General features: G+C 57.2%; 1 protein-coding gene across 5 annotated transcripts in view; it reads left to right on the top strand.

Annotated features, from left to right (window-relative positions):
- ARRB1 (arrestin beta 1) overlaps window positions 1-13,475 on the top strand; it is a 70,389-nt gene that overhangs the window by 49,449 nt on the left and 7,465 nt on the right. For 3 of the 5 annotated variants that reach the window (XM_053670743.1, XM_053670741.1, XM_053670744.1), the window contains exons 4-15: window positions 616-660; window positions 1,329-1,525; window positions 2,836-2,895; window positions 3,740-3,807; window positions 5,891-6,026; window positions 6,878-6,962; window positions 7,397-7,469; window positions 8,259-8,396; window positions 9,066-9,149; window positions 10,343-10,366; window positions 12,454-12,524; window positions 13,340-13,391. In XM_053670743.1, coding sequence (XP_053526718.1) covers window positions 616-660; window positions 1,329-1,525; window positions 2,836-2,895; window positions 3,740-3,807; window positions 5,891-6,026; window positions 6,878-6,962; window positions 7,397-7,469; window positions 8,259-8,396; window positions 9,066-9,149; window positions 10,343-10,366; window positions 12,454-12,524; window positions 13,340-13,391 — 1,033 coding nt within the window. The remainder of the gene's footprint in view (window positions 1-615; window positions 661-1,328; window positions 1,526-2,835; window positions 2,896-3,739; window positions 3,808-5,890; window positions 6,027-6,877; window positions 6,963-7,396; window positions 7,470-8,258; window positions 8,397-9,065; window positions 9,150-10,342; window positions 10,367-12,453; window positions 12,525-13,339; window positions 13,392-13,475) is intronic. The other 2 variants (XM_053670745.1, XM_053670742.1) reach the window with 2 other exon arrangements.

The raw sequence follows: 13,475 nt of genomic DNA, 5'->3' as shown, positions 1-13,475 counted from the left end.
GAGTATCTGGCCCCCCGGGGTTCCGGGCAGAGAAGAGGGCCTTTGTGTCTGGCCGACTCCACCCGCCCAAGGCCAGGCCTTGGGACGTTCTCTGTGGTGCCCCGCATGCCGAGCCCCCTCTGCTGCTTTAATGCATGAACTGGCTCAGTCCTCACAGGAGCCGGGCCACTCACCCAGCTCTGCAGACCCCAAAGCCAAGATCTCTGAAAGTCTAAAACCGTTCACAATAAAAGGTCTTACTGGCCTCTCAGCAAGAATTTCCCAGCAGAGGTAGTGTGGGGTTGAGCATGGGGCGCGGCCCGATCCTGCAGGGGGCGGTAGAGAGTACATGGAGGATGGACCTGATGGCCTTCCTACAATTCAGAACTTCTAAATTCCAAATGATACCCGACAACAGGGGGTTTGGACCCAAATCATCATCATGACAGATAAACAGAAGTAACCCACCAAAAGAACCAGCTGGGTCTGCAAGGCCTCCCCATTTCTCTCAGGGTGCTTTTGGATAGACAGACGGTTGGGTTTGGGTTTGAGTTTGGGTTTTGCTTGGTGTTCAGGGCTTAGGAGTTTGAGAGGTTTGGTTGGGAGGGTCTACTCAACTCTCTGCCCTCCCTCCAGACGGTGTGGTCCTGGTGGATCCTGAGTACCTCAAGGAGAGGAGAGGTGAGGCCCCCACCCCCAGCCTGTCCAGGGCCCTCCTCTTCCCGCTCTGACCTCCAGCCCAGCGTCTCCCTGGCTCCCAGGCAGGGCAGCAGCCAATCATATTGGGGCTCCTCAGCCCCGATGCACATCAGAGTAGGAGCCCTGGCCTGCCTGGCCCGGGCGGCCCTGCGCCGTGCCCCTGGGGAGGAGCCGTTTTAATGCCCAGGCACTTTCCCATTGATACATAGTGACGGTCCGAGGCTGGGCTGCATGCAGGGCGGAAGTTAGAGTCTCACTGTGCAGAAGAAACAGTTGATTGTTGGGGAGGTGCAGGGGCTGTCCAAGGTCAGTGGGAAGATGGGAGGCCAGGGTTGGATTGGGTGAGACCCCAGGCCTTCACCCAGAGCCACCTATCTGTGCCCCTTCACACACGCCCTGGCTCAAGTGGAGTGGGGGTGGGGAAGGACAGATCTGGTCCAGCAGTCAGCCCCTACTTCCTCCAGGTGCCAGGCCACGGTGGCTCTCCCAGGTCCCCAGCGCCCCTGTCCCAAGGACAGTGCAGCCCTCTCCACGGGATCGGTGGGACAGACCTGTGGCCTCCAGCTGGCCTTCTCAGGGCTACGGCTGTGGTTGTGTGGGGCTTGGTTGGAGCCCTCCAAGGCCCCCCCTCAGTGCCCCTGCTCCCACAGTCTATGTGACACTGACCTGCGCCTTCCGCTATGGCCGGGAGGACCTGGACGTCCTGGGCCTGACCTTTCGCAAGGACCTGTTTGTGGCCAATGTGCAGTCCTTCCCGCCGGCCCCCGAGGACAAGAAGCCCCTGACGCGGCTGCAGGAGCGCCTCATCAAGAAGCTGGGCGAGCACGCCTACCCGTTCACCTTTGAGGTCAGGGACTGCAGGCCCCCGGGGCCCCATTCCAGAAGCACCACCTGTAGGAAGCCCTCTGGGCGGGCACGTGGGGGCAGCTGGGGCAGCGGCTTCACATCACCTACTTTCCCGGTGTATGTTGGGACCTGGGGCACTGCCACGTGGCCTGGTAAGTGTCTCTTGTCTGGCCTCTGCCGGGGGTGTCACCCTTACCTCTGAGCGGCTCCCAGACCCTCCTGAGTCCTGGTCGCTGGTGGGAGAAAGAGGGTACTGGGGGCTGCAGAGAAAGGGGCTCTTTCTTGCCCTTGGGTCACCACAGGGCTGTCTCCTCCCTCAGACTGGCTGGCATTTGCCCAGCCTCAGCCCGGCTCACAGATGAGGGATGGCAAGTAGTGGATTTCCCTGCTCCCCCCACTTTTCATTCCAAGACTCCCGTACCCTGGGATTTAGCGTGTCCTGTCTCTGAGACTCTGATCGGGACGAAGTGAACTCTCCTTGCTGTTTGGAGGTTGGGGGGGCGGTGCGGTTCATCCTCTCCTCCATGAGTGCCTCGGTTTTCTGTGGCTGCGGAAACAACCTACCACAAACGTGGTGGCAATTAAACCTGCCAGTTAAAGTACCGATTTATTGCCTCGAAGTTCTGGAGGTCAGAAGTCAGAAACGGGCCTCACTGGGCTAAAATCGGGGTGTCAGCAGGGCTCCGTTCTCTCTGGAGGCTCAAGGGGTGGGGGAAGAATCTGTTCCCTTGCCTTTTCCCGCTTCTAAAGACTGCTCACATTTTGGCCCGTGGCCTATCCCTGCCCCCCAACCCCCACGTGAGTCTTTTTCACATCCCACCTCTGGCGCCAACTCTTCTGCTTCCTGCTTTCACTGTTGAGGAGCCTCGTGGTTACAACCAGGATGATCTCTGCACCACGAGATCCTTAATCACACACATAAAGTCTCTTAGCCATGGAAGGCAACATAGTCATAGGTTTGGGGGTGGGGATGTGGACGTCTTTGGGGCCATTATTCTGCCCACTACAGCAGACATCCTGGGAAGATCTTTTTCAACTGTTGGTCTGTGAGGACTGGACTAGGCTAAACCCTTGGATGGAGAGAAACACTGTGGTCATTGGCTTTACTGGAGGTGCCTTTGGCCTCACGTGGGGCGTGGCTTGGCACAGTCTGATGGGGCACATGTGGTCTGCCTTCCGGAGGCCCTAACCTGACGGGAGACGTGCCTGTCCTTAGAGTGCCCTGGTCTGATGGAGGAGCGTGCTGGCGGGAGACCTGGGGGGTAAGTGGGGAGTGCGGCAGGAGGCTCATTCTGGCTGTCCTCTCAACAGATCCCTCCGAACCTCCCGTGCTCGGTGACGTTGCAGCCAGGGCCTGAGGACACAGGGAAGGTGGGTCACCCCAAAGGGAGCATCTCTCTGAGTACAAGACACTTGTGTCCCCCTGTCCCTGGCTTCCTCTCCAGGAGGTGCTGGAGCCCTCCCTGCAGAAGCCTCCTTGTGTCCGGGCGAATCTAATCTGTCTATTTACTGAGCGGGTAGCAGACGCAGTACTGTCCTTGCCCCGCAGTCGGCAACGTGTCCAAAGGCTTTCCTGAGTCACTGTCACTGACCTTGGTGTCGGCTGCAACAGGACCAGATGTGCTCTGGACGTCCACCTGGCCTCACACCTCACATGGAGGTGCATTCATTTCATAGGTGGGAAAACGGAGGCTCAGAGAGAAGTGACCCCACTAGTACCACAGGCCCCGATCTCTGAGCCCAGGTTTCCTCATCTGCAAAACGGAGAGAATAGGATGTGCCTCCTCATGTGGTGAGAGGGCCAGTGAAACGCTGCCGCGGTGCCCGCGGTGCCCGCTCTGCACGCACACCATGCTCCCAAACAGGGTGCGGAGGGTCCTGTTATGTCTGGGCAGCTGCCCTGGTGAGGGTGACCACCAGGCGAGGCAGGAGTCCGCAGAATAGAGCCCTGTTAGGGCGGCTCTGGATGCCCCGTGTTGGGAGAGCTGGGGAGCAGCCCCCGTGGGACAGTCCGATGAGGGAGGTGTCCACAGAGGGAGGCAGCACAGCCCTGGGGCCGAGCACAGGGCTCCCAAGTCAGACCGAGGGTCTGTCAGACCGTGGGAGCTTGGGGCTCTGTTCTGGCGTCCTGTCTGTAAGGGGAGAGGGCAGCTGGCAGTGCTCTTGGGACTCTGTCCACCCCAAGGCCCTGCAGTCAGCCACCCCCTCCCCACAGGCCTGCGGTGTGGACTATGAAGTCAAAGCCTTCTGTGCAGAGAACCTGGAGGAGAAGATCCACAAGCGGTGAGAAGGCCACAGCGTCGGGCCCGGGTGTGGGCTGCCTGCTGGCAGAGAGAGGGGGACAGGCCAGGCAGAGTGAGAAGGAGAGATAAGTAACAATACCTGGAAGTGCTTGAGGAAGGGCCGCACATTCCAGCCCTGGGAGGTCTGACCAGGGCACTCTGGAAGTCTGGCCGGTCATGGAGGGCTTCCTGGGGAGGTGGCTTAATGGCCCTGGCTCAGACCTCGGAATTTTCCCCTTCATACCATTGTACTTGCTTCCCCCGTCCCTATGCCTCTAGTCTTGTTATCTCCAGACTGCACATCTCTTTACTTTGTTTTGCAAAACAACCCCCAAAATTCAGATTGTTTTAAACAGTGACCTACCTCCCAGGCCATCCTAGACCCCAATTCCCAGTTCTCTTCCTGGGAGTCTATCAGCAGCAGGTAGTGGTGGTAGCAGGTGTCTGTGGAGGCTTCTAAGCAAGGGAGGGAAGTGGAGAAAGTGAACCCAGGAGAGAAGGAGGGAGGAGAGGTCAGCTCATATCTTAAAGAGGGGAAGCGTTCTCTCGGAGAGGCACAGCCCTGGGCAGAGAGCCCAAGGCAGCCTGAAACAGCCGGCCTTGACTTCTGAGGTGGGCTGCCTCCACCGCCAACTCAGATACCCCCTGCCTAGGGCAGTTCCTGCCCGAGGCTGGCTGGCAATGTCTTAGGGAATGGGCAGAGTGTGCCACCTGGTGGCTCTAGGATGTATTGCATTCATCTCCATCTCCAGCCCGGGCAGCTTGTGTGTGTTGGGGGGCAGGAAATGGGGCCCTTCTCCCTTGCTTCTCCATTTCTTCTTAAGGTCTGAGGCCAGGGGAGTGGAAGGGGATTGTGGTTTGGGGGGCTGGAGCCTGATCAGAGAAAGGAAGAGGAGCAACGTTGAGAACCGCCACCTGCTCCTCACCACCAATGGGACATTTTAAGTCCTCACCAGAGTTACTACTAATAATAGCAACTATCATTTATCAAAGATTTGTTAAGTGCTGGACAGTATTCCAAGTGATGGGCATGTATGAACTAATTTAATTCTCATAGCAACCCTAAGAAATTGGTCCTGCTACTGTTACTGATTTACAGATGAGGAAGTGAGACACAGGTTAATCTACTCGAGGTCATAAGTTCGTAAGGGGAGAGCCAGGATTTTGCCCTGGCTAACCGGCCCCGGGGAGTGGAGGCGGCTTTATCTGACGAATAGGGGTGCCAGCATGCTCGGCACGCCCCAGGGACCGCCTCACGGAGTCCCGGTTCTGTCCTCGTCCTGTTTCTCTCTGAGCTCCTGTCACCATCACTGAGCCCTGTCTTGTCTCTGGGCCTCCACTCCTTCGTCCCCTTTATCCTCTTCCCACCCTGCATCCCCAGGCTCAGTCCACGCCCCATCACGGACCCCCCCCAACCCGTCACCTCTCCAGGGTGCCGTTTCCTCATGGGGTCCGTGTCCCCTCTGCATATTCTTGTTTCATAGATATTTAGCAGCATTTGTTAGCAGCACCCACTTGTCACGGGCGCTGAGAAAACAGCAGTGAACAAGTGAGACAAAATTTCTGTCTGTAAGGAGTTTACACTACCAGATGCCAGAAGGGATGCTGGGAGTGAAGACAAAGTCCCTTTCTCACCCTCCTGCTGGCCACCAGGACACAGACCTAGAGGACGTGCTGGGGGTGGTCAGCTCTGGTGTTGTGGGAGTTCAGACCAGGAGAAGATCCACGTGGGCAGATCCGGGAAGGCTCCTTGGAGGAGGAGGCATTCAGCTGGGCCTTGAAGAAGGAATCAAATGAGGACAGAAGTGGTGGGAAGAGGGTACTATAGGCAGGGGCCCCGTGCAAATGAAGCTTCAGAGAAAGGACTGAAGGATGACAGTGAGGATGTGGGGTGGCCGGGGTCAGGATGAGGGCGGGTGGAGTAGGGCCAGATGGTGACAAGGCTCCTGTGCCAGTCTCTGCAGCTCGGACTGGAGTCTGAGGCCGTGGGGCACCATGGCCGTCTCTTGAGCAGGAGGATTGAGAATGGCAAGGAAAGTCACCAGAGGCAGGTGACTCTCGTCATCTTTGCCCATCTCCACTAGGAATTCTGTGCGCCTGGTCATCAGGAAGGTTCAGTATGCCCCGGAAAGGCCTGGCCCCCAGCCCACAGCCGAGACCACCAGGCAGTTCCTGATGTCAGACAAGCCGTTGCATCTCGAGGCCTCCCTGGATAAGGAGGTACGGGACTCAGACGTGGGGTGGGGGGTAGAACTACTGGGGCTGGAACTGCTGAGATCCCAGCTTTTCCTGGCCTCAGGTAGGAGCCTCTGCCCCCAGCCCCAGGAGCACAGGGCTCTGGGGACCTGAGATTTCCCTCAGGGGTTTGGGGAGGCCTCTTGGGACCTAATGTGGTGTCAGAAGGAGGCACGATCCTGAAGGATGCGACCAGCTGCAGAAATCAGTGCAGCTCCCGAAGGGTCCTGGGTCCCAGTGACCTCCCTGCACCCCCATCCACCTCAGGCTGTGAGCATCCCTTCCCCCTCTCAAGGGCCCACTGAAAGCGAGTGCTCGGGGCGAGGTTCAAGTTGAGGTCCCTGGTGAAGATGCAGAGCTGGTTCCCTCAGGGAGTGGGCCGGTTCTTCCCCACCTCTCTCCAGCTTCTAGACCCTCCCGTGTCTAAAATTCTAGGCGGCCAGAGCTGGCAGGGACTTGATCCGTCACCCCCTACTCCAGCTGCCAGATCATACACAGGAGCAAACGGAGGCTTAGGAAGCCTGCGCAAGGTCGCACCCCTCTCCTTCTCACTGCTGTTATTACTGTGATCATCATTTCTGGTGACCAAGTCAGGACTGGAGCACAGGAGTGTCACCTTCTAACCCAATGACCTTTCAAGGCCCCTCGGAGGAACCACAGTCTAATGTGCCTGGTGGCCTGGCCTCAGCAGGAAGTGGCTGAGGAACTAGGGGCCTGTGTCAAAGTGGCCAAGGTCTGGGGAGCCCCGGGAGAGGTGTACGAGGCCTCTCCTGCCACCCCCCTCTGGAGTCCGAGTATCCTCCCACCCAGCCCTGCTCCCTCCTTCCGCCTCCCAGATCTATTACCACGGAGAACCCATCAGCGTGAATGTCCACGTCACCAACAACACCAACAAGACCGTGAAGAAGATCAAGATCTCGGGTACCCCAGGCAGAGGGCAGGCCAGAGGGAGTCCTCCCACGGGGCGGGGGTAGCTGAAGGCCCTCCCCTTGTTAACAGCCTTGTAAGTAACTGCCGGCTTGCAGGGGAGCCCAGGCCCTGCTCTGAGCCAAAGGGTGAGGCTTTTGAGGCTGCTTATTGGCCAGGTAATGTGTGTACTTTGTAAGCCGCCTCCTCTTAGGTTCCCTGGGCTCAGGGCAAAGCTGTTCTCGAGGGGAAGGTTTCTTGGCCGTGGAAGAGAGTAGGTGTGTTTGGGCAGCCCTTTGGGTGGAGGGTGGGATGGTCACCTATGGAAGCCTCCAGGGGACTCTGGCTATTTATTGCCTGGGGCTTAGCACCCCCAACTCAGGGGAGCCTGGGATGCCTGGGAGCTGCACCCCTGACTCGTATCACCTCGTTTCCCTCTTCCTCCCCAGTGCGCCAGTATGCAGACATCTGCCTCTTCAACACAGCGCAGTACAAGTGCCCCGTGGCCATGGAAGAGGCAGAGTAAGTGAGCATAGCCCAGCCCTGGACGTGTGGGATTGGGTGGGCAGAGAAGGAACCCTGGGTCCACTTACAGCCCCAGGAGCCTCTTCTCCACCTGGCAGAGGGCTGGGCCTCGGACTTCCTTGCCACTCACAGTCGATGATCCTGACCAGCCTTTTAGAACACATTCACTTGATTTAGCTACAAGAAATTGCATGCTACTGTCAAGGAAAAGATCCACTAAAACAAGAATGACAAAATAAGAGCTAATGAATCTGAAGGGCCTGGGGTCATAATGATACTGTATCAGAAACCTACGCTGAAGGGAGGTGCTTTGCTCTGAGCTTCCTGGTAGCCAAGGCAAAGAGGTTAAGACACTAGGTGCACAGCTTTTCTTGTCTGGTAAAAGAATAATCCAGCTCATGGGGTAAAGGGGGTTGTGGGGGTCGGGGGTGGAGAATAATTTCTTTTTTAGAAACGTTGGATTTGAGGAGAGCTACTATGACTGATCCTGGAACTTTGTTCCAAGCTTGTTAGCAGCTGAGGAAAGGAGAGACCTCAAGTGAAACATTTTTTTCTCACCAAAAGGAAGTAGATCCTCCTATTAGAAGACACATTTGGTGTTTTCTTTTTCTCCTGGCCCTGAATATAATTTTTTGAGTGGTTAATTTCATTGAATTTTTCTTATATGTGTGTGTTTCTTTACATGTAATAGCAATCAGTAGTTTTGCAACTACTCTTTGAGAGGTCCCGGCTGGGCGGGGTTGGCCTGGGCACGGGCATCTCTATACCCGCCTCCCTTCTGCCCAGTGACACGGTGGCCCCCAGCTCAACGTTCTGCAAGGTCTACACGCTGACCCCCTTCCTGGCCAACAACCGAGAGAAGCGGGGCCTCGCTCTGGATGGGAAGCTCAAGCATGAAGACACAAACCTGGCCTCCAGCACCCTGTGAGGACACGCCTTCCCTCACCCCCCCCCACTGGCTCTGGAATGTCCACTCTGTCCCCGTGGATCCACACCCACCTGGGGCCCACCAGTGCCAGCATGAAGCATAGGTTCCCCTCTTCCCAAGTGTTATCCAGGGTCCCTCGTCAGGAACTTAGATGGCCAGGGAAAGCTGTCCCTTTATTCTCACCACTATCTAGGAATGACCCAGAGGACATGATGGACCCCTAGACCCACGCCCTTGGTCAGTGCTGGGCTCCACTGGCTTGCTTGAGGGAGAGCAACCTGGAGAGGCTTCCTGCAAGAGGCAGCAAATCCTAACCCAGTGTCTTCAATCAGATGGGGTTTGTCTCTGAGGCATAGTGAAGCTGGAAGGGAGGGAGTAGCTCCTTGAATGGCCTTAGCAAGAGACAGTGAATTGTGAGGGGGTTCAGGAGGCTGGAGAGATGAGGGCAGATGTGGGGGTGCCCCTCGAAGGTGGATCTTCATCCCTCTCTGAGTTCCCGCCACCTCAGGGCACAGCTTCCCTCTCTCACACACTGCTGTCTGCTGGCTCCTGGTGGCCGAGTGGTCCAGGAGAGGGGGGATGGCCCTGCCCCCCACCACACCCCTCCCCTGCCTCCCCCCACCCAGGGAGCTCCCGTGGACCGGCTTCCTCATGTCACCTTGCAGGTTGAGGGAAGGAGCCAACAGAGAGATCCTGGGCATCATCGTTTCCTACAAAGTCAAAGTGAAGCTAGTGGTGTCTCGGGGCGGGTGAGTGTGCAGGTGCAGCCCCCGGCCCCTGAGTCCAGGGGCCGTGCCCCTAACCACCCACGGCCTGCTGTGCCGTCTGCCTGTTTGCTGGACTTTTTAGCTGCATTCACCTTAAGGATGAACCAAGCTCTAGGACTTCCTTTTCTGTCCCTTCCTCCTCCTCTGCCCCCTTACTCTCTGCAGAGGCCTTCAGCCCCAGCCTTGCCCCTCCCATCTTCCCCTCCTCCTTCTCCCCCCGCCCCGCCTCTGGGCCCACAGTGGGGGGAGGCTCCCCAGAGTCTGTGCTGTGGGGTATCTGGGGGGCCCTGCGCCCCTCATCACACCCTGGAGTATAGCACCCACCCCCACTCATGCCCCTGATGATCTGCTGGGGACTGAGGACCCCACAGCTGGATTGGGGGTGTTCTGACTCTGTCATTTTACAGATGGAGAAACAGAGGCCCGAACCATTCCCCAAACCTCTCCTGCAGTCTCCTCCCCTGACCTCAGGGCTCGGGCTGGGAGCCAGGGTCACGGCGGTGGGCTGCGGACGGTCCCTGCCCTGGAGCACAGTCTGGTGCAGGGAGGCTCAGAAAGAGCTGCCTTCCCCCATACTGTTGTTTAAACCTAGAATTAAGGTTTCTAATTTTTCACAGGGATTTTTTCTAATTAATACATTTGTACGGAAGGATGGGAAAGCTGATAGCCTTCGACGTTCAGTCCCCTGTATTATGAGAGTCCTGCCTCACGCAGGTGGGCAGTGTGTAACTCAACCGAGTATTATAGGACATCTCAGAGCTGCTGACCCCAGCTCCCAAGGCCTGTGACTCTCGCAGGACCCGGTCTCCTCAGGTTGCTTCCTGGAGAAATCCTTGGTGTGAATCCCAAACTGCTTCCTCCATCGGACAGGCCTCCCAGGAGAGGCAGCCCAGGGCCCCCTTTTCCTGTTTCCTTTGCAGACATGGGTCCTGCGGCTCAGCAAGGCCCTGTAGCGGGTTTGGCCAAGCCAGGCCCAGATCTCAGTGCCCCCGGGAAAAGCTAATGCCGTGTCTGTCCTGGATGAGCAGTTACGGCCATGCAGGGGGTGGGCGAGAGTGTGTCCCCGGGTCTTCTCAGCCTACGGGCAGCGCAGGTGGTGAATGAACATGCTTTCTGTTTTCTTCCGCTCTGAACTCTCTCCTGACCACCTCTCCCGCCTCCTCTGACCCACCCAGCCTGTTGGGAGACCTTACGTGCAGGTAAAGTTCCTCCCTTCGACCTGATGGACCCACCTCCCAGGACTGCAGGGCCCTGGGTTGGCAGGAATCTTATGGGTCACTTTGGATTGCTAGGCTCAGGCATGCGCAGGGCCTGGAACCCTCTCCTGAGGGACCAAGGGGATGCAGTTTTTCCATTAAAAACCTCACCCTGCTTGAGCATTGCACCCAAGTGACAAGGACCTTTGCAGATCGCAAAGCCAGCGTTACTGATCTAGGGAGTAGCCCCCAATTAGTCTGAATTATAGAATGTTTGGGAGAAATGTCAGCCTCATGGCTTCCAAACTTCTCCACTAGTGAGAACGGACTGCAGGCCGAGGGTTGCTAAGGGGACGGCCTGTGGAGCTCCGCCTCTGTCGACAAGACTCCCCTTCCGCCAGCGGGATCCACATATGTTCCAGAAAAGGCGCGTGCCCCCCACACAGAGGTTCTGCCTCCTTCTGTCACAAGATGGCGGCATGACTGATCCCCAGAAATCAGTCCGTTTGGATTGGGGTGCAATTCAATTCAGTTCAGTTCAATTCAATGTATTTCAGTAAAGATTTCCCGAACCCAGCCTGTGCCCAGGCTTGTGCTGGCTGCTGAGGTTCCAGAGAAAAATCAGACACAACCCCTGCCCTCAGTCGCTCCTGGCCTGGTGCGAGGTCAAGGTCTAGATTCTTCCGTCCGTATCCTGTGTGGTTTTAGCGGCAACCTGTGTCTTCCACCAGCTTCTGTTCTGAGAGCTCACTCTACCAAGTAGACCTGGAAAAGCAATCCCCTTTGGAAGCAAAAAGAACCAAATTGTTTCAACAGCCTTAGGAAACCTCCATGTTCTAACTGCGGGGAAAGTCACGATTCTGCCGGGCACAAGCTTCACAATGTAACCAAGCCTTTCCCCACATCATCTTCAGGAAGTTCTAGTGGTTCTGGAACGGAGGTGTTGTTATCCCCACTTTCCAGACGAGCTCAGTAGGACTTGAGGATGTAAGGCGCCCCCAAGCGAGTGGTGGGGCTGGTGGAACAGACCCTCCGGGTTGCCTGCCCCCTCTGCTCCCCTGTCCCTGCCTTTCTCCCAACCAGGCTTGCTGGGCAGCAAGCTCAGGAAGGCGGGGTTAGCGGGGCCTCCCAGGGGGACACGCCCTCAGACTGAGAGGAGGGGCTTCAGGGCTGCTGTTTGTTGTCAGAGTGCAGGGCAGAGGGTGGGTGATAGCACCTCGGTTATGAGCGGCTATCACCCAGTGGTTAAGGGAGTCAGAGGCCTGTCTGTCACTTCGCATTGATAGCTGCGTGCCCTTGGGGAAGATTCTGTTTGTCCTTGTGCCTCAACTTCCCAATCTGTACGTTGGGTGCAATAACAGCTTGTGAAGATTAGCGTAATTCTAGGATAGCCCCCGGCACAGAGTCAGTGCCACGTAAGTGCCTGGTCTTGTTATTTTTCTGGCTGTCAGACGCCCTGGCTGGTGCCATCACCTCCATGGCCCTGACCCCCCCCCTGCCCTCCCCCCATCTCCGTGCCCAGCGCAGACAGCCCCAAGGCCTGGGTCCCCTGCAACTTCAATTTGATTAAGCTGGCCTCAGCCATGCGAGGAGGCAGGAGGCTAGGAGCTGCTGGGATGCAGGAGATGCTGGGAGATGGGCGGTGGTGAGGGTGGGGGCAGGGGACCCAACAAGGAAGTTGGGAAGGGCAGTGTCAGGGAAGGCTGGGCTGGCTGTGGCGATTTGAGGTTGGCAGGGTCCCTTGGCCCCTCTGGAACTACCAGTGACCAAGATGCACAGACTGTTCTAAACAACCCTCTTCCCACCCCTGTTCCTCCTCCCAGCAAGTGGGAGTCCAGGGATCCTTCTCAGGGAACAGTGGTTTCCCTTCTTTTTGGAGCCAGGATTAGAGGTTTGCTAGTTCCACTCCAAGGAAGACTGAGGCTCCGAGGATGGCAGAACCAGGGCCTGGGGCCAGATTTCCCATCTCTCAGGCCAGAGCTACCCCTTCTGACCACAAAACCCCACCCCAGGCCCTCAGACTGATGGAGCCTTGATCTCACAGCCAGAGACTGGGCTCGGAGCTCACCGGGTCTGGGTCTCTGTTTCAGTGATGTGGCCGTGGAGCTGCCCTTCACCCTGATGCACCCCAAGCCCAAAGAGGAACCCCCACACCGAGAAGGTAAGTGGGGTCTGTGGATCACTGGGGTGGGGGTTTCCAGACAGCCAACCCCCTTCTCCACCAGCTGCTGTGTTTTCCCATCACCCCCCCTCCCTCTGGGTCCGCCTCCAGCCCAAGGGTCACCCCTCTTCCCCAACTCCCCAGGATCTTTTGTGAGACCCACATTCCTATTTACCTCTACCTCCCCAGAAGACAGAGAGGTCTGGCTCTGTTCTCTATGGGGATGGGCAGAGGCTGGGGTGGAGGGGGCCCCCTGGCCATGCTTGGAACCCTGTCTTGCACCCGGGTGTAGGGGAGGGACTGCATGGACAGGATGGCCCCTGGACACACCATCCCCACAGTTTTTCCAAGCGATACCAGATTGCTCATACTTCATTGAATCTAAAACTATTCAGTCAAAAGAGACATTGTAGTATGTACCACAAAGAAAGACAAATGTTCCCACAACTAAACTATGCAACACCATCGATTGTAAAGATACCCAAAGTTCAGAGATGTGAAAATGGTTGTTTTAGAGTCAGTAAGTCATGCATGCAAGAAATGAATCTAAGTCACGTTGGGAATATGCCGGAAGGAGCAGGGGCCAGAGGCTCTTGTGTGTGCTGGGGCTGCGGCGGGCCTCTGGGACCGCCCTGAACCCTCTGGCCTGCCTCCAGGCTGATGCGGGGGTATTCCTGAGACGGGGAACTAGCCTTCCTTCCCTACTGCCTTCTTCCCTTGCCCTTCTCATCTTAGCTTGGTGTTTCCGGGGTGTGAACCTGTGCCCCCACACCCACTCACCACTAACCGTGGGTGCCCACCCACCCTGTGTTCAGTTCCAGAGAACGAGGCACCAGTAGATACCAATCTCATAGAACTTGACACAAAGTAAGCCAAACCCTGCCTGCAGACCTCTGGGGGGTGGGCCTCGGGGAGGTGGGTGGGGCAACAGGGTTATTTGCATATATGCTT

Source organism: Artibeus jamaicensis, unplaced genomic scaffold (assembly GCF_021234435.1).
Source record: "Artibeus jamaicensis isolate MK-2021 breed Jamaican fruit bat unplaced genomic scaffold, CSHL_Jam_final contig_64, whole genome shotgun sequence".
NCBI classification, from domain to species: Eukaryota; Metazoa; Chordata; class Mammalia; order Chiroptera; family Phyllostomidae; genus Artibeus; species Artibeus jamaicensis.
This window is presented reverse-complemented; position numbering and strand designations above follow the sequence as displayed.